Source organism: Cervus canadensis, chromosome 30 (assembly GCF_019320065.1).
Source record: "Cervus canadensis isolate Bull #8, Minnesota chromosome 30, ASM1932006v1, whole genome shotgun sequence".
Taxonomy (NCBI): domain Eukaryota; kingdom Metazoa; phylum Chordata; class Mammalia; order Artiodactyla; family Cervidae; genus Cervus; species Cervus canadensis.
In genome coordinates, this window is record NC_057415.1 from 9,268,132 (window position 1) to 9,289,310 (window position 21,179).

Consider the following 21,179-nt stretch of genomic DNA (forward strand, 5'->3'; position numbering starts at 1 on the left):
ACGGGGTCAGGTCCTCCCTTCTCTCCCTCACATCCAGCTTTCCCAGGCTGAGGGCCCACCCACCCTGGCAGGCCTGCTCCAATACATTTTACTCCTACTGCTCATGTCAGATGCATCTAGGCAGGCTCCCTTGAAAAGGTGGACAATCAGCCTGTCTCTGAGCCAACCATAGCTATTCCCAGAACAGACAGAACAATAAGCTGGGGTGGGAGTAGGGATGCCAAGGGGCCCAAGTCTAGGTAGGAGAGTCCAACTTACTGTGCCTGCCCCAGGGCAGGCTGACGGAGTGTCCTGGTGGTCTTGGGAGAGCAGCTGGCCACCAGGGGAGAGCCTGGCCTTGCTAAGGGCCTTGGGATTGGCCTATGTTTGAGCCATGCAATGTCCTCATTGTAGCAAGACAGTGTGATGGGGTCTGCGGAGAAACCCAGTTCCGGCCAACTGGGCCCCGTCAGCTGCTTTCTCTCCTGGGCCCTGGGCTGGTCAGCCACATCACTCCTTCCTGCTCGGGGGGTGAGTGTAGGCCCAGCGTGAGGTCCTCCAGGATGAAAGGTGAGGAAGGGCTTTCCCAGGAAACCCTGGGAGCCATCCAGCTCTGTCTCAACATTGGCATCACAGTGCCCCCGGGAGAAGAGTGCGGGAGAAGAGTCTCTCCTCTGGCAGGCCTCCCCCGGGTCAGCCTCCCCGTCGGGCAGCTCGTCAGGCGGGTGCTGACGGATGGGTGATGGGGACAGGGCTGGAAGACTGCCCCCAGGCTTGTTGTCGGGGGGAGATGAGGAGAGCCACAGGTGCTCGGCTGCTGAAGACGTTGGCGGGACTGCCTCAGGATCACCCGATGACACTGTGTGGCCCACTGCTGGCCCCTCTGTGTCTGCTGCCACGAGACCACGCACAGTTCCATCCTGGGCCGGCTGCTCCCAGGAAGGAGGGCCCGCATCATCCAGGCTCTCCAGGAGGGACACGGTGAGCGGAGCCATCAGTCCGGAAGCACACTCAGAGCTCGTGCCTAATTCACCTTTAGAGTCTTCTCCTTGGAAAGGGTTACTGTCTTTCATTGTTCTGGTCTCCAGAGTTGGGCTGTCTTCACTGACTTCTCTCAGGGGTGTGCTCACTGTGTCTCTCTGGTCTGGGGACCCAGGAACTGCAATGTGGGATAGTGAGCAAGCGAAACCATCTTCCTCCAGGGATGGCAAGCTGCCCTCGGCCTGCCCAGGAACCTCACTTCTGAAGGCTTCCTGTCTGAGGTCAAAAGCAGGGCCGCCACCTCTTCCCCGACCATATACAGAGTCTACCTGTGAGCAGTAAGGCTTCCCTGCCAGGTCTTCTCTGGGAGGAGGCCCTGAGAGGTCTGAGTCCTCCTCTCTGCTCCAGTCCAAGGGCACCTGACCTGGGCTGCGGCCGTGATCGAGTGCTATCCTTCTGTGGCCTGCGGGGTCCCTGGAGTAGACCCAGCTTCCAGTTACACCCTCCCTGTCACCATCTGGGCTGAAAAACAGACTCTGCTGCCTCTCAGCCACCCGCTCCTCAGGACCTTGCTCCCTCTGATGAAGGAAGAACGAGCCTTCACTGCTCTCCGGGCTCTTTCCCTGCTCTCTGGGCCTTTGACAGGAGACGTGTGAAAAAGAATCTTCACTGAAGTCGCTGTCATCAGGGTCCTCCGCCTGGGGGACTTGGGCTCCATCATGACTCTCAGCACGATGAGGGTGGAAGGGAGAAGGGATGTCACTCTGGAGCTGCCCCTCTGGGGGCCGGGACCGGCATAAAAACCTTTCCAGGGGTTGGTACTGTAACTTCTGCTGGAGGAGAGGTGGCTGCTGGAACTGCTGGTGATAAAAGCGCAAATGCTCCTCCCGCTCCTTCTGACGAGCAGGGATGTTGCTGGTCCAAGCTTCAGAGGCAGGCCGGCTGGGTGTGCCCTCCTTGCTGCCCTGACCATACTCCGCTAAGCGGTGGGCGCTGCCAAAGGAGAGCTCGCCTCGTGACACAAGCTGCTTCTGCACTGGCTGCACAGTCTGCACTTTCTTGCAGCGGGAGGGTGGCTTACCACGGACCAGGTCCCCTCCTGGGCCTGGCGCCCTGCTTCCCCAGCCTAGGGTGGTTTTGTTGCCAACTGGGTTTTTCTCAGAGCATAATGCAGCTGATTCTTCTGCCCTTTTTATGGCTACATGTCCAGACGGCACACTTCCTTTGCTAGAGCTAGTCTGAATGACCCACTCTCGGGGAGGACTCCCTCGAGAGCCACCCTCTTTGCCAGGAACCTTAGGTACAGAAGCAAAAGGGATATTGGCTGGGTGACTAGCCAGAGGATGGGCCTTCCCTCTCGTGGAACCAGATGGCACTGTGAACGGCTGCTGAAGCCCCAGCTTGACTTTTTTGGGAGAACATTTGTCCCCTGGCAGGGCCACAGGAGAGCTCTGAATTCGTTTTGGAGAAGAGTTAGAAGAGTTTCCAGATGTTCGATTTCGACTGTTAGCTGGAGTACAACATTTAATGCCTTTCTTTAGTTCTTTGACCCTGTAAATGACCATTTTATGTTAATGTACATTCCTGTAATTCCCTTCCCATAGCTTTCAGAGAAAACAAAAACCAAAGAAAAGTATTACAAGAACTGGGAATTATTTTTTTATCTGGGAGAGAATAAAGGAAAGAATAAAGGGGATATTCTATTTCAATATGAAATACGTCACTTTACTTGAACAAAGATCAGTGTCTTCTCTGAGGATGTTAGCATGCACACACTATTCCATGATCAGGAGAGTGTTTGAAATACCACAGATGCATGTGAGGGACAGGCCAGAGGAGCTGGTTTCAGAACTTATGTCCACGCAGGGCCCATACCACACTTCCTGAAGATCAGCCCACTCAGGAGCCATGTGTCTACTCCTCACCTACTATTCCATAATCAGAACCTTCTCTTCCTGCAAACCACCTCCTTTTAGGCTTCTCTGAGAAAATGAGTTCCCTCCAACCTGCTGGGCACTTCAAGAAGCACAAGCTCTCAGAAATAAGTCGGCTTGTGCTAATTCCATGGAGGTAGAAACAACCTGTCTGTTCCCAGGGTTTTCAACTTTAGCACCAGTGGTGTTTGGGGTCAGACAATTCTTTGTTGTGGGGAGCTGTCTTGTGCCTGTGGAATGTTTAGCAACTTCCTTGGCTTCTACCCACGATCACAGCAGCCTTTGTTCTCTGTCACAACAATCAAAATTGTCTCCAGACATTGTCAAACATCCTCTGGGAGGCAAAAATCAGCCCCTAGATAGAGAAATAAGAGAACCATGCTCTATTCTACAAGGGAATTTTAGAGAACATGGAAAAATCCAGAATTAAGTCTGCTAGGATTGAGTTGCCAAGATCAGAGTCTCTCACTCTGTGATACCTAAAACAAAATAAAAGCAGTGGAAGAATTTGGATTTACAAGGAGACATCAAGTAAAATGTGACTCTCCAGTGGTGTGCTTGTAGATTCTGTGTTGAAATCCCTTATGGAGGGAGTTGTACTTTTGCCGGGGAGCTCTCAGAAAATGTCTTTTCCATTGTTTTGGTTTTAATCCACTTAGAAGTAGCCAAATGACCCCCTGGCCATTTCTGAAAACCAAGATAATAAACCTGACACTGAGACCTGACTTCCTTTTAGGTCTGAGAAGCAAGGAAGCAGGTAACATAGTAAGCAGAGAGACAAAGTCATGACTGAAGTCAAATTTCTCAGATACGCAGACAACACCCCCTTACAGCAGAAAGTGAAGAACTAAAGAGCCTCCTGATGAAAGTGAAAGAGGAGAGTGAAAAAGTTGGCTTACAGCTCAACATTCAGAAAACTAAGATCATGGCATCCAGTCCCATCACTTCATGGCAAATAGATGGAGAAACAGTGGAAACAGTGGCTGGCTTTATTTTTTTGGGCTCCAAAATCACTGCAGATGGTGACTGCAGCCATGAAATTGAAAGGCGCTTACTCTTTGGAAGGAAAGTTATGACCAACCTAGGCAGCATATTAAAAAGCAGAGACATTACTTTGCTAACAAAGGTCCGTCTAGTCAAGGCTATGGTTTTTCCAGTAGTCATGTATGGATGTGAGAGTTGAACATCCAAAGAAAGCTGAGCACAGAATTGATGCTTTTGAACTGTGGTGTTGGAGAAGACTCTTGAGAGTCCCTTGGACTGCAAGGAGATCCAACCAAGTCCATCCTAAAGGAGATCAGTCCTGGGTGTTCATTGGAAGGACTGATGTTGAAGCTGAAACTCCAATACTTTGGCCACCGGATGAGAAGAACTCACTCATTTGAAAAGACCCTGATGCTGGGAAAGATTGAGGGCAGGAGGAGAAGGGGACGACAGAGGATGAAATGGTTGGATGGCATCACCGACTCCATGGACATGAGTTTGGGTAAAGTCTGGGAGTTGGTGATGGACAGGGAGGCCTGGTGTGCTGCGGTTCACGGGGTCGCAAAGAGTCGGACATGATTGAGCGACTGAACTGAACTGAAAATCATGTTGCGTTCTTGGGCCTTTGCTGAGGTGTTGCAGCAGGACATACAAACAAGGAATGAGTTGAGAGTTGCCACAGCAAGTCTAGATGGTTCCACATTACCTCCTGTTATAAAACTGAGCTCTTTTAATTTTGTTAAAAGAGAAACACCAAAGTTTCTTCCTAGGAGTCATAGAAGTAATTCTAGAAATCTGAGGGTGTCAGAAGAAATCTTACAGGTAATTTGGTCACTGATGCTAAGTACTTCCAGTGTACTCTACCTTTTACCAAAATCACTCTTGTTACTGAGCTCTTTTCTGATAAACTTGTTAGGGGTCCAGCTAGAACTTTATTTTTGTACTATTTACTAACATTGTTTTAGTATGTGAAGAGAGAAAAATTTTAAATCAGAGGAAAATTTCAAATAAGCAATAAAATCATTCTCAGCTTGTGTGTGTACAGATTGTTACCTACAATTAATTTAAGCACATAAAACAAATGACTTTCATACTTACTTTCAATAATTTTTCAGACTGCTTTGAATGAAAGATTATTTCTATTATACTTTTTCTACTCTTTTTTTTAAAGGAACTACAGCCTCATTTATTATTTGTAAATCTTGAGCTAGTCTCCATTTACCATTTGATTTCTTTATACCCAAAACAGAAGTATTGCATGGACTGTTAACAGGGAACTAATAGGCCCTGTTCCTCTAAATTTTCAATGATGGGTTTTAACCCTGCCTTAACCTCAGGTTTCAGTGGATACTGCTTCTTATGTGGGAATAAGTGCGGGTCTTTGAGCTTGACAACCACAGGAATAGCATTTTGTGCTTGACCCACAGATTTTTCATCATCCCATACTCTAGGATTTATATTTTGTTCAACTAAAGGGAGAGAAAGGGAGGGCTCCATATTCATGGAAACAGAGGCATGGACCTTGCTCAGTATATCCCTCCCCAAAAGGGGTGAGGGTGATTCTGGCACAATCAGGAACTCATGTGAAAATAGCACAGAATCCCAGTTGCAAGATAAAGAATAATTGAAATAATAACTTTTGGCTCGTCCAGACAGTCCCATTACAGAAGGGGATTGGGAAGAAAGTGGGCCAGGGGCTTCAGTAAGCATGGAGTAAGTTGCCCCAGTATCTAAAAGGAAATTGATGGATTGGCTTCCCACAGTTATCAATACCCGGGGTTCCTCAGGTGTAATTAGGACGGGAGCTTGTGTGGGGACCCCCGGGCACCTTCAGTCCTGGTTGTCTTGAGAGTCCGACCCCTGAAGCCTGCGCCTCTGGGGGCAGTCTCTCCTCCAGTGTGGTCCTTTGCAGACCAGACATGGAGCCGGGGGCGGCTTAGATGCCTGAGGGCAATATCGCTTGAGGTGCCCCTCCGTTCCACAGCAATAGCAAGCCCATCCCTTTTCACCTGGGTCCTTCTGGGCATTTCTCTCAGGCTGTTTAAGAATGGTTTTCATAGCCATTGCAAAGGCTTCTGCCTGTTCCTTTGTCTTTCTCTGCCTTTCTTTCTTTTCCTCATATTCCCTTCCATAATAGACTGTCTGAGCCACTTTTTCTAGTTTTTAACAAAAATTACTTTAAATAATTTCTCAACTGTACTCAATACATCCCCCCTGAGAAAGGGTTACTTTCATCTTCCTTTACTGAAGCGCTGAGAGGAATGTTTTATTCTCTGCTCCTAATGATGTTCTCACTTCAAGCACTTGTTATGTCTGTGATGCAGGGAGGGATTTATGAAACAAGACTGACCTAGGGTTAGTAACTGTTGAAGCAGGGTAATGGACACATGGGGGGAAGGAACTTGAAGCCATACTGGTTTGGGGGAAACAATTTTGGATCATCCCATGTCTTCTAGCTTATCTCAGTCTTCACTTATCTTCTAGCAGGGCTAGGAGGCTGGCATTAAGGAGGCCATGCAATTAGGAATCCTCCTTGAGGAAACTTATTTAGCAAACCTATTATAGGTGTACTTCATTTTATTGCATTTTGCTTTGTGGAGAGGGCATTTGCTTTTTTTTTTTTTTTAAACAAACTGAAGGTTCATAGCAACTCTGCATAGAGCAAGTCTATCAGTGCCATTTTTCCAACAAGATTATTTTTAAATTAAGGTACGTACATTGTTTTTTAAAAACATAATGCTACTGCACACGTGATAAACTACACAGTATAGTGTAAATATAATTTTTACATGCACTGGGAAATGAACCTAGGACTTCAGTACAATTTATCACAGTGGTCTGAGCCAAAGTTGCAGTATTTCCACAGTATACCTGTATTCTTGTCTGGAAAATTCCATGGACAGGAACTTGGTGGGCTATAGTCCAGGGACCACAAAGAATCAGACATGACTGAGCATATGCCTATAATATTACTATTGTTGAAGTTAATATATAATCAGCGTTCACTCTGTGCCAGGTGTGGCCCTAAGCCCTTCATACACGTCATCTCACTGAATCCAAGTAACTGTTACATGAGGTAGGTGCTATCATTATCCGTGTTCACATTAAGGGAACTGGTGCCCAGAGAAGTTGAAAACTAGCCCAGGATCACTCAGCCAGCTAGTGGAGAGGCAGGGTACTGGCCCAGATAGTTTCACTCTAGAGTCCATTCTAGTAGCCACTTTGTAAATGGTCTCTCCTATTGAAATGAGATGAGATAAAATACACAGAGAACATCACTGAAGCCCTGACGCCCAGGGCGAGCTCCTCCTTTCATTCACAAATATTAATAACACACCTACTAGGTACCAAGTACTGTCTGGGCAGGATAGAGACAGTGGAGAAAAAGATAAGGTTCCTGTTCTCATGGAACTTAAATAATAGCTTATCTTTCCTTCCCAGTGAGTTTCATAAAATGCCATGTATACAAAAGATTCTTCAACAGTAATTTTAAGAATACCAGGTTCCCCTCAAGTAGTCTGTTAACTTTGGAGACAGCTTCTGAGAGACCAAGAGGAGGTGTTGTACGGTAGGACCAGGCAGCAAAGCAGCCGGAGGAAAGGATGGTAATGAGAGCACTGTCAAACGTAGGAGACACATGACCCCAGGGTAAGAGATGGGAGGGGCCCTGGCAGATACCAAAGTCACTAGAGCCCTGACCTGGCAGTCAGAGGTACTAGTTCTGCCACCAACTCCCAATGAGCCCTTTTAAGGTCCCTGCTCTTTTCTGGGCCTCAGTTTCTCCTTCCATAAAACAAGGTTGATCTCTTCTGGACTTACATAGCTCTGAGTACTTCTGCCTTAACAAATAATAGGTACTCTATCCCTAACAATTAGGGCTGAGGCTGGCAGGAAGAAAACCTCATGAAGCCTTCCACTCTGGAAAAATAATTCATCTCCGGCTAGCTATTTAAGATTCACTGATGGAGTTGTCTCCTGAACAAGGGAACATGTCACCTTCCTCGTCATGTTCACACTTATGACAGGGCCTACCAAGACACATTCTTCACATGACCAGTTGCACATTCCCCTGGCAGTAGAATTATTATCCCAAGAACAGGTTTGGGGAGCTCAAGGTCAGATCCTTGTGTATGCATCTCTCACAAACATACACACACACCGCCCCCCGCTACTCTGACACCTGAGGGCACTCACCGGTCAGCATAGCGCAAAGTATTCAGAGTGTGTTCAGTGGCCACATGGCTTGGTGAGATGTTGGCGATCATGCAGGTTTTGGCATTGCCAATGAAAGAGTCCTTCAGCACCTGTTCAAAACAGAAGGCAGGTCAGTGAAATCAGCCAACAGAGGGCATACTGACTACATACTGTGTTCAGGACACTGGGCCATACTCATACCTACCACCTTCTACAGAAAGGCAATTCACAAAAGAAGAAACACAAATGATCAATCAACAAACAAAACAGATACTCACTGCACCACTAATCAAAGAAATGCAGACAAAGCATTTTACAAAATTAAAATTTGTGGGGACTTCCCTGGTGGGGGGTCCACTGGATCCCACATGCTGCAACTAAGGGTTTGCATGCTGCAACTCAGAGTTCATTACCTCAACTAAGATCCAGTGCAGTCAAGTAATAAATAAATTAAAAAATTAAAATTTGGGGGCCTATAAGATGAAGAAAGACTCACACGAACCTGCTCTGGTGAGGGTCTAGGGAAAGGGTGCTCCTGTACATTGCTATGCTGCCCACGTACTATGCAGTGTGAACTGGTACATGCCTTTGGGAGGGCAGTTTGGTAATATGATAAAAACCTGGTAAAAAAAATGTTCCTACTTTTGGTTTGGCAATCACACTTCAAAGACTTTATCCTAAAGAGACAATTGCTCAACTGATTTAAAAAAAAAAGTATACACAGGATATTCATTACAATATTATAATAGTAAAATTTGGAAAATCTCTAAGTCTATAAACAAGTAACACTAAAAAATTATAAACTGCATACAACCATAAAAACTAATTATGGATACACGTACTTAGGTACCTGGAAAGATCTAAAACTTATGTTTGTGTGAAAAAGGTGTATGATTCTGTGAGTGGATTTATGTGTGAAATTACTGATTTAATTAAACAGGAACACAATTTCTGGGGGTGGAGGACAAGTTTTGAAAAATAACAAAGCCGATGTCAGAATCAGGACTAACCACCCAAAAGAAGGGTTTCCTGAGTCCCCAGCTGTAGTCATGTTTGAGAAGAAACCATCTAACCCATAGATGACTGATTCTAACAAGTTAGGAGCTATGTTATCATGGGTTCTGCCCCAGCTCCCATGAAGCTGTTGGTCTAGCTGCAGAGTGGGAACTCCTCCCGGAATACAGAGCGCCTCACCGAGACTGCCTCCTGCCTCGTCTGTCCCCTACTGTGCCCAGCCTTGGTGCAGAAGGAAAACAGGGGTCCCTGTAACTGTCTTCACAGCTGTTTGTACCTAGGCTGAGTCCTCCATTCGCCACTCTTCTTGGTGCTTCCTAACAATAAAGCACATTTTCATGACAGAAAAATGGAAGAAAAAAAATAAGCTATGGTGCTACTACTCAAAATAATCAGCTAACAGAGATGCATAATTTTTATGTGTAGTTTTTTTTTCTTATTTCATATTTTTAAACTATAGATCTTGGTCATCTTTCCTGGAAGGACATGTCAAAAATCCATCTCATTCTTTTTAAATGCTGCCATTATTTTTTGTCTTGAAACATTGGTCTATCTAAGTCTACAACTAAGAGAGAACCAAGACAGCTACACTACCATCCCCTTCAAAGGCTCAGAGACGCCACTAAATCCACAAGGTTTGTTTTTGTTAGAAATAAATGGAAAGCTGTTGGACGGTGACCACCTCTGCCTGGCTGCTGTGTACTGCAGGGATCCCTGCCTGAGGATGCCCTTTCTTCTTCAAGACTGAGAGCGCCTAGAAGGAAGGTGACTCCTCCCCTCCTCCCCCTCCCTCGCCGCCCGCCCTCCACCACATCATGCCTTGCTGGCAATGGATGCTCTCCTGAATGATTAAATGAATGGAAGAAGGAACACACGAGTGAACCAGAACTCAAAGCTCATATTTAACTTTACCTGAGTTAATTTGCTTTGCCTGAAAGGAGTGTGGGTGTGTTCCTGATCCAATGCACGGATACATTCCTTCAGCTGCAAAGTGGTAGAATAACAAGCACATCAAATATCACATGCAAAGTGAGACTAACAGATCAGATTTTTTAAAAAATAAACCACACTCATGCAACCCTCCTCCAAAGAAGTTAAAATGCCCTGGTAGTTTCTTGCTCAACAAGAACAATCAAGGTAAACTGGAAAGCATCATCCTGTGCTAGCTATGCCTACCCTGCCCCTGGCCCCCTCTCAACTTAAAGGCTGTGAACCTAGGATTAGAGCTGATAGCGCAGAACTGACAAACCCAGGGACCCTCCCATTGGTCCCAGAGTCCAACTTATGTGGTGGCAGTTCTGGCTTGCCGGCTCCCTTTCTTTCCTCACACTCTTCCCAACTACAAGATGCACTTAAATAGAGAAAATACCCATGCCACTCCCCTGCCTCCCTGCTCACACATGCACACCTACAGGTACAGCTTCAAGTACAGATTCAGATACAAGTTGTCTAAATGGAAGAGGAGAAATCCTAGAGGCAGAGCTGGGAAGGAACTGAGAAATGACCTAGGTTTACACCCTCATTAAAAAAAGTAGGGATGGTGGCCCAAAGGCAAAGAAGGGCATGTCACTTGCTCCTGGGCAGAGCCTCTCAAAGAAGTGCTCACTGGACATCACTAGTGCCAGCAGAAATCTGGATATGTACATCTCCAAGGGCAACATGCCCATCAGAAAGAGCAGGGGTTGAGGGGACAAGACCAGGGAGGACAGACCTTCTATTTCTGAGTCACGAATCTAGGGTAAGCAACAGTAAATGAGAAAAAAGGGAGGGAAGAGAATGGAAGGGATCCCTTGGAACTGCCAGTGCTGGGAGTTCACCAAGAAAAGGTAATTAGCCTTGAGAGTCTCCCGTGACTGTTCTTGGCAGCAGTCATAGATGTCCACAGCTAACCCTTCTCTATCCAAGAAGCTGTAAGGTTATAAGACGGTATAAAGGAATTTCCTCTTATTACAAGTCAGTCCAATATCCCCAAACTTTAGTACTGGGAAGATTCTCTAGAAGGGATAACAGGTAACCAAACCTGGCCCCTGAGTTACACCTGCCCCTTACATACTCAAATCCAAGTGTGGCCATCAATTTCTATGAGCCCTTGGGTCCCTTTAGCCTTGCTGAATCAGAATGGAAAGTAGACTTTACTAAGCTCTAAGGGAAAAGCAAGGGAAATACCCAGGACAGAAAAAAGGGGCATCTTTGTACGCCTCACAAAACACAAGATTTTGATCCTATTCTTTAAGGCTTGTTTCCAGGCTCCTTCACATGTTGTCTCCCATGTGAGAAAGACAGCCAAGCCCCAAGGATATGCCACAGGTGCCATGCCATGCTAAGCTGCTTTAGTCGTGTCCGACTCTTTGCGACCTTATGGCCTACAGCCCTCCGGGCTCCTCTGTCCATGGGATTCTCCAGGCAAGAATACTGGGATGGGTTGCCATGCCCTCCTCCAGGGGATCTTCCCGATCCAGGGATCCAACCTGTAACTCCTGCATCTGCAGGCAGATTCTAGCACCACCTGGGAAGCCCTCTCCACAGGTACCTCATAGGTTTCCTAGTTAATTCCTAGACCGTAAATTTAAACATGAGAATCAAAGATTTCTAGCTAGAGGCTGTAGACCCTTGGCAAACTCACTTAACTTGAGCTTCAGAATCCTGATCTATAAAGAGGGAATAAGAGAATCTGTTGTGAAGATTAAACTCACTAGTATATAGTACGTACTCAAAAGTGTATTACCTCGTTGGAGAAATGACTGATTTCAGGGCAAGGGCAAGGAAGAGTGTGTGACGCCTTGTAGTGCCAAAAGGCAAGAAGATGCTCAAAAAATGATGAGCATGTCAAAAGGATACAAAACCAACCTGAAAGAACTTATGGACAGAACCCCAGAAAGAACTCCCAACAGCCATTTGGGAAAATGTGAGCAAGAAAATAAGTAATGATAGAAATGGATTCTAATTTAGCAAATGAAAGAAATACCCATTTACTGTTATAAGTAAGTAAATAAATAAAGAGAAAAAAACAGCTCTTTCTTGCAATAGAATTCCAACTAATTAATGTAGACTGTGTGCTCAGTCACTAAGTCGTGTCTGACTCTTTTGCAACCCCATGGACTGTAGCCTGCCAGGCTCATCTGTCCATGGGGTTCTCCAGGTAAGAACACTGGAGTAGGTAGCCAGTTCCTTTTCCAAGGGCTCTTCCCAACCCAGGGATCGAACCTGCACCTCCTGCATTGGCATGCGGATCCTTACCACTGAGCCACAAGGGGATCCTCTAATATAGAATGATGGACACAGAAAAACCTCATCATGTAAACCCCACAGTAATAACTGTTACAGGTAAGAGTCATCAATGGACATTATAGGTACTGCATAGTTTAAAGTATCTGTCCATGAGATACTTATTACAAAGGGAATAATCATACCTTCACAACGGGGAAACCTAGCACAAATCACCTGAACTCAGTGATTAAGTTTAACATTACCAGTAATGACATATTGACGGCTACAGTACACTGAGAGGGGTACAACTTCTGCGCTATTCTTGCTAAAAATTCATTATCTCAACCTAATAATGAGAAAACATTACACAAACCCAAATTCAGACACAGTCTGCAAAATAACTGGCCAGCATTTTTCAAAGGTGTTAAGGTCAAGATTGACAAAAACTGAGGAGACTACAGAGCCATGACAACTACAGGTAACTAGACCCAAAAAAGGACATGAGTGGGACTACTGATGAAATTCAAACAAGGTCTGCAGACAGTTATAGAATTATTTTAATGTTCATTTCCTGATTTAAATTGCTATCGTTATATAAAATGTTAACACCGGGAAGGCTAGGTGAAGGAATGCTATATGTTTATTTTTGAAGCTTTTTTAAAATCTAAAATTATTCAAAAATTTTAAATAATAATAAAAAGATGCTGACTCTCTCACCTCTCTCAGCCTCTCCATTTACCCCTCATGAGACCTGAGAGTAATGTGTCTAGTAGGAGTTTTCAGTTCTAATCAAAAAGACTTAATGTGGATGGAAACAGGGCAGTACTAAAAAGGAATGGGGGTCTCTATACACAGTCGTGAATGAGCTCCAGGATACTGTTAAGTGAAAAAAGCAAACTGCAGAACAGTGTTAACAGTATGCCAGCCTTTTCTTTTCTTTTTTCCCCTGACAAAGGGGTGAGCACAAACAAACACGTTGGTAGAAAACGGTCACCTAAGGGGAGGGGGACGACAGGATCGAGAGGACCGAGATGGACACTAGCCTTCTCTGAATGTGGCTACTTCATAATTTTTCTTTAACTGAATACAAAATTGGTGAGCTTAAACACACAGAATTATTTAAAGAGACTTTGCAATATAATATTATGACTGTACATCCCAAGAGGGATACAACATAAGGGTAAAAAGGACAACTGCAAAGAAATCTTAATCTGAATTCAGTAATCATATTAAAAGTAATATACCATTATTTTGGTATACATACATATGGAGGTAGAGCAAATAAATTACATTAATGTTGTTAGGAACTAAGAATTTTAGCATAAGAGAAAAGGGAGAGAAATATAAATTCAAAAAAGCTAAGCAAAAACCCTGTAGTCTTAATTTTTAATTAATTTATTAGTATGAATCCATGATACACTTTCCCCATCTCTGTCCATCAAAATGACCTAGAAGTAAGAACTCACCCAGTGGTGATAAGCACCACTAGCACTCCTAAATGCTCCCTAAATACCATTTCCCTCTAAAACTTAGGCTTGTTGAAGAAATGGCTGATTTAAGTTCTGGGGAAAAAATGTACAAGATAAGCCTACAACATTTTATCATACTAGAAAGCCAAGGACTAGCAGGGTTATGACAAAAAGACACAGGAACACAAGGGCCAAAAATGTATAAATTTAAAAAAAAAAAAAAAAGAGAGGACAGTGAGTTTATAATAATACAAAAACAAACAAAAAAAGTAAAGAACAACAAACTCATGGTCATGTTCAGGTTACCAGGACATCAACTCATTCTGAAAACTGGTGAGCGAAGGCAAAGAACCAAGCAGTTATCTCGCCTCCATTGTATGAGTTACACTTCAGGATAATCAGATCGTTGGGGGAAAGTTCTTTCCAGCTAATAAATACAGAGGAATATTAGGATTAGAATATCACCATTTTGGAATGCCTAATAAAGCAATGGGATAAAAGTAATGCTCACTGACGCCTGCTAAAACCACAAGGCATAAAGGTTGATAGGAAACATAATAATGGAGGAATTAGATTGATAACACTTGACTCTCTCTTAATTCTCAAAATCACAAAAGGAGATAATCAGACATTCTGCGCCTCCTGATGGTAATTTTAAAACCTGACGAGAACAGAAAATGTACTTAAGTGAACCATTCACCCAACTGCAGAAACACTTCTTTGTTTCTAACTGGCAGGACTGACCAGAGGAAGAGAAGGCAGGGAGAGAGGAAGAGCTATCTAGAACTGCCGAGAATCTCACCGGGCAGCCTCCATCACCAACCCTGGAATTCCACTGCCTTATTCCAACCCACCCTCACCCACTTTGGCTGCATGTAAAGATGGGAAAAATCTCTCAAGAAGGACTTACAGCCAGAAGACTCTGGTTTATTTCCGCGCCTTCCATCTTTGTCTGTCTATCTGAGTCTCTGGCATCCGCTGCTCTTTCACTGCCAGCCAAGTCAATGAAAGAGATCCTAGAGAACAGACACAGCAGGCAAGACTTCTTTGGGGCTTTGGTTTCTTTTTATATCAGCCAACACTTTGTGATGGCAGGAAGAAATCAACACAAGCCCATCCTCAGGAAAGTTAAAGACATTACTGTCAGTTTTCCAAAACTTTCCAAACAAGATTTTAATCCACTTACACCCTTCTGTTGGCTTTAACCATTTGTGAGAAAGTATGATTGGAATTAATTAAACATTCTTCCCATAAGGCTAAATGACTACAATGCAAATCACTTAGGTGACCACTTAGATAATTAAATAGAGACTTTTGTGGGCTGCTTTCCAGCCCCCCACCCCTTGAAAGACTCATTACTCAGAGGTGAGATAGGCCCATCCGTCACTGTGGCAGAGTGATGCTAAGATAGCACCAGAGAGGCGATGAATGTACCCAACTGTCGTATGGCTTCTTTCAAGAAGGATGGATTAATTTTCCTTTTTTTTGGCCTGTAAGCTCTCTGAGATGCATTTCCTACTATTCCTCTGCTGATACTGTGTTTCACACTAGAAGCAATCAATGTTCCTTTTAATAACTTAGAGTTGACCAACAATAGGTCATTACTTCATGGTTAATCAACTGGTGGCACTTTGGTGCAATGATTTATTTCAGAGTTAATAACTCTATGGTGTGTCCCTGAAATAAAGAACTCTATGGGGCAGGATGTCCTGTTGTTGACAACACATATTTCAAAGTCACATTAAGGAAAGGCAGACAATGCAGTTCCCTGCATATTTCCAGCTCACCTGCCAAATGTCCTCTTGGCTGAATCTTTGATCTGAATTTGGATGATAGCGTGAGAGCGGGAGGAGTCTGCATTAACTCCAGTGGCCCTGGTGCTGCGCTCCTTGCTGCCCTTGAGGATCACCTGAAAATAAAATCCATAGGGTGACTTCTACAAGGAGTAAACAAAGCCTTCTGGCTCCTAAGAGTTGGCTGAGAGCAGCACAGACCAGACAGAGATTTGTCAGTATACTGCAGTCTTTTCCCTCTATGTGGAAAACTGCCTAAACACTAAATCATAAACAGTAAGTACCCAAGAGCAATGACAACAATGTGGAAAACTAATCTTGGGGGAGAACATTCAACAGCTCAAGAGCTAATTTACTTCTTGATCTCATACACTGTTTTTAATATCTTTGATGGATTTATCCTGACTCAACTCCGCAGGGCATAACTTGGCTCCAGAGTAAGGTCCCATAATACCCATCTGTCGTAGTAACTGAAGCAAAGGACAGAAATGTGCATCCCAGAATGAATAATCACATCCACCTGTTCCACCACAATGCAATCATAAAGGAGACCAGGCCTGACATGTGGAAACATGGAAGTGATGAGTTATCGAAATTGCTGTGAGCCCATGATTACCCTGGAGACCACTGCCCCTTCAAATGGGAGTAAAGACTAATGTGGATCCCTCTGGCCACAAAGGAATGGGGGAGAAGAGGTGAAGCCTCGGGAATGGCCTCAAGCCACTGAAAACACAGCCATATATGAATATGCTGCCCTGATTTTGGGAAGTGTTAATTACTGAGAATCAAATAGGTGATGAACCTTAAAAATATTTGACAGAATCCTCCCAGTAGCCTAAGATGAGGTGAGTATGATTATTATGCTCAGTTTATAACTGAGGAATAAATTCAAAGGTTGACTTGCTCACAAATAGCTGTTTTGTGGCAGAACCAAATTCTACATCTAGCATCTGCTGTGGCTGATTCCAAAGCCCATGTGGTTTCCACTACATTGTGGGGGCACTTATGATAAATTCATTTATTTGCAGTGTGAATTAGACTAAAGGAAGTCCTATCTCAATCTCTCAGAATTTTAATTTTTATCATATTGAACATGGCTACCATTTCCAAATTAAGAGTTCAAAAGTTGACAGAGTCAAATTTTAACAACAGTTTATAAAATACCTTAACTAGCAGGGATAGGTACCTTTTTTTTTTTTTTGACTGATAATGATCAAATTTTATTTTTTTAACAGACTCACAGACAATTAACTAGCAAGAATGCCAACAGTTAACATTTCTTTCATGTTTTAAATTACCTAGCATGTAGTTGGTAGAGTATGAGATTTGCCCCACTATAGAGATTCACTGATTGACTCCGCCTGTATACCTATACTTAAATAATGCAATAAACAACCCTTTTATAAGAGCCTTAATGATATATCAAAAGCCTGATTCTTGGTCTTCTCTCAAGTTCATGGGGATAGGAGCTGGTCTTTGTAGCTTAGAGGACATCCCAGCAGCAGCTACAACAACTTCCACTCAAAGAAGCTGACCACCCCACTCCTTCCCAGTTTAAGACTGCTAAGTGTTGAGGACCAATATGTCTCCCGTGCATCATGCTTAGAGGGCGGGCATGCACTGTGTGCTCAGTCATGTCTGACTGTTTGCGACCCCATAGTCTGAAGCCCACCAGGCCTCCCTGACTGTGGAATTTTCCAGGCAAGCATACTGGAGTGAATTGCCATTTCCTTCTCCAGGGGTAGGTACTTTTAAAAAAATTAACTACTATTAAGTTTCTTCATGGCCTAAGTGATAGTTATGTCTCTAAAGATTACCTGTGAGATTTAGAATTGTATCTTAGAACCAGATTTTAAATGCACTCATTTTGTAAATAGCTTGCTATAAGTTTAAAGGGACTACCTGATAAATCCTTTTGTAAAGAGCAGAACTTGTTAATTTACAAAACTGGATTATCAACTGCATGGACAGCTTGTTGCTGCTAATCAGAAATCAGAAGAGTTAGCGTAGTACCCCTTATACTGGTTGTGGTAAGTGCCAAAGAACAACAACAAAAAATCCTCCCCCAAAATACTGATAAATAAGGCTGGATGCTGGCTAGGTCACTTAAGACCAGATCTATGACTGATCCATCTAGTTTACTTACCTATCTATGCCATGAAGCTTGCAGAATCTTTGTTCCCTGACCAGGGATTGAACTTGGAGTCACAGCAGTGAAAAGTGTCAAGTTCTCACCACTGGACTGCCAGGGAATTCCTGTGAACCATCTAGTTTAAATGTACTTCCTTATCCTGGCCTTTCCTATCATTCTGATTTCACACTTTCAAAGACCATAATGCAAAGATGATGGATTACTTAAAATCTGTATTATCTTTATTAAACTTCTCTTTTTTCATTAGAAAAGAAAGACAAGCTTACTGTGGAAAACTTAGAAAATATAGGAAAAATATAAAAATGAAAATATATACCTTCCATAACTTCAGAGTTAAAAAGATTCTGGTGCATTTCCTCCTCCTCCCAGAGTTTCAGGGTTCTCACAGCTTTTTTGATACACACACACACACACACACACAGAGCCTTTTACAAACTTCATGAAGAAACAGAGATCTTTTAAATGTCTACATTTGTGATTTGTGTAAGCGATATGCTTGATAGATAAAGGAGAAGTTAAGTGAATTATCCAAGGTCATACAGGCAGCATATGGTCAGGCTGGGATGGAAGCCAGGTACCCTCTGCCACATGATGGCAGCAATGATGCTACTTCTGCTGGAATCTAATGAGAGCTCAGAGAGGCCTCAAGGTCATACCTAGTCAGGAACTGTGTATACTGACAGGAAGCCGAAGGGGTGGCCTTGTGGTTCATCCCCACAAGGGGAGTTAAGAAAGACTGTCTTCTGAGGTTCCGTTACAGAGTTTTATGTTTGACTTTTCAGTACACCTTATTCACCATGATGTACTAGGTACCTGTGAGTGCATCTCAGAAAATCTAACATGTTGGCACGACCTTTCCTGACTAAATGCCTTTTAGGGAAGACATGAGGGAATTTCTGGTGTATGGTCGTTTCCTCAGCCTCAGTAGCAGTCTGTAATCACCATGTTTTTCAGAAACTGTGGAAAAAAGCAGCTGAGCTCTGAGGAGTAAAAATGAGGCAGTCTGCAAAGATCATCAGGCAAACAAGTGGCATACAACTCAAGCGTAGCAGTTAAAGACAAAATATGAAGTTAAACTGTCTGGGTTCACATGCCAGTTCTGACAATATGGTTGTCTCAACTCTTGAAAATCTACTTAACTTTTCAGGGCCTCATTTTCTTACCTATAAAATGGTAATTTCGTAAGTTATTTTTGAGACCAAAAAGAGATAACACATAGTATGTAAAGCAGTTAGTACTACAATTAGCACATATAAGTTCTCAATAAATACTAATTAAAAATATATACTAAAGAACTAACATATTTGTGTAAACTTCCAAAACATAAACTATTTCTTTTAAAAAATGTAAAATAATCAGAGATCCATGGAGAAATAGAGCTTTATGGATCAACATGAGATTCCATGGCTCCCAAGTACAATTAAAAATTTTAAACAAGAAGGAAGGAAGGAAAAGGAAAGGAAGAGGATAAAGAACAAAAAGAGACAATCTATTTGAGAGAAATGCAAGTCAAGAAACAGAATAAAATTAATGCGTCACCTTAAAAATCACAGGCCTCCCATTTCTCTATCTCTTACTTGTCAAAGTCTTCCTTCCATAATAAAGTCTACTGGGCAAGTTTCTTGATCTAGACCCTTTAGACAAACATGTTACATGAGTAGTAAAATGGGGACCTGCTACAATAGAAAGGAGAGACAACTGTGGAATTCTATGGCACTGGAAAATATTTGGGGACTTATTAATAAGATTAATAGATGTGGGGACTTCCCTGCTGGTCCAGTGGCTAAGACTTAATGCTCCCAATTCAGCGGGCCTGGGTTTGATTCCTGTTGAGGGAACTAGATCCCACATGCTGCAACTAACAGGTCACGTGCTATAACTAAAGATCCTCATGCCACAACTAAGACCTGATACAGCCAAATAAATAAATATATTAAAAAAAAAAAGAATAACAGACATGACAAATTCAACTAGCATCACAGTAAGCATTATATGTACATTATCTCATTTCCTTCTCTATCACCCAACCCAATCATATAACATCCACATGTTTCAGGCTCAGAAAGGTAAAAGATGTGTTCAAGGACACACGGCCCCGGGACCCAGCTCCATCCACGCTTTAATCACCAAGCTTCCAGCACAAATACCAAAGATGGGCTATGAGCACTTGAGCAGGAGAGGCACTGTGTATAGACTAAGTCTCTATCACCAGCTTATGACTGAGACTTATCTTAGGGAAGCTCTTGCTCTGTGGGCCTCGGCTACCAATTACAGCCAAGGCAGCATTAAAACATGAAGCAGATTTATTAGAAGTTTGGGAATGGATACCTATAGGTACATGTAATGTCTGTAAGAAAGACTTGAAAACCTGAAAACCTATACAACTGAAAAAATGCCCATTGTTTGCCTGACAAAATCTTGATTCCAAATCTGGATGAATCAGCGAGTCCTCTATAAAGGCAGGGAAACCCTGGACATTGTTAAGACCAGGTAATAAAATATACCTGGAAGGAGAAACCTCTTGGAGGAAGGACAATCCTATGTGAAAAATGAAACTGCTAGTTGTGCAGGCAGGCAACAAGTGGCCATGCCTGTGTGAGCCTGTGAGTGATCTGTGATGGTGACATCCATGAAGATGACGCCTGAGGGTGACAGCTGAGCAAACGCAGAGGTGACACCTGAGCGAGGGGGATGGTGACACCCGAGAGAAAGGGTGACACCTGAGTTAGCAAGTGCTGCTGCTCCAAGTCAATAAATGTTTACGAGGGTAGCCACGTCAGATATCCATAATTTATGTCAACTTTCCACCTTGATCTCAGCTGGATTCCTTCTTGTACTACCTCATACGTATTACAGACTGAGGGTATATGGCAACAATGGCAATATGTTCACTAACAAGAAACCTCTCTCTGCTGGTCTTAGAAAATACACCTTAGGACAGAGCAGTGCCATAAACTCTTCCAGGATGAGAGTGATTTGACACTGGACTGTCCACTAACACAGTTATGACCCATAGCCAAGGAAAAGGGACTTCTTTTTAGTGTTTGATCCTTTCTCATTCAATTGGTCTAATTTCCAGGAACAACAGCATCGTGAGGACCAACTGTCCTGAGACTCCCAGCCAAGTAAAGGAATGACTAGGTGGGGGCATGAAGACCACAGGCAACAGGCGTATGCGAAACACTCTCCTGAGGACTCTGCCGTGGACGGAGCTCTGGACAGGTCAAGAATAGTCAACAGTCTCAAGGGAAGCCCTTCAACATGTCCCACCCTCTTTTGCTCTGCATCTGCCTCTGCAATCACTGGAAAGAGGGTCTTGGCTCTCAGGTGACTGTTAAAAACAGCCACAAAAGGTGCCATCCTTGGATTTTGGATACCAGGATTCAGGAGTCTGATAATCACATAAATACAAGCTCCCAGCCTTTAAATAAAATTTACCTATTTGTCCCAAGAAAAAGAAACTGTTAGAAAA

At 43.5% G+C, this 21,179-nt stretch overlaps 1 protein-coding gene across 3 annotated transcripts in view; it reads right to left on the reverse strand.

Annotated features, from left to right (window-relative positions):
* The window catches only part of KIF24 (kinesin family member 24), a 64,499-nt gene that overhangs the window by 2,441 nt on the left and 40,879 nt on the right, over positions 1–21,179 (reverse strand). For 2 of the 3 annotated variants that reach the window (XM_043453008.1, XM_043453007.1), the window contains exons 8-12: positions 15,550–15,671; positions 14,673–14,778; positions 9,999–10,070; positions 8,073–8,182; positions 259–2,511 (exon numbers count right to left, since the gene is read on the reverse strand). In XM_043453008.1, the coding sequence (XP_043308943.1) occupies positions 259–2,511; positions 8,073–8,182; positions 9,999–10,070; positions 14,673–14,778; positions 15,550–15,671 (2,663 nt within the window). The remainder of the gene's footprint in view (positions 1–258; positions 2,512–8,072; positions 8,183–9,998; positions 10,071–14,672; positions 14,779–15,549; positions 15,672–21,179) is intronic. The other variant, XM_043453009.1, reaches the window with a different exon arrangement.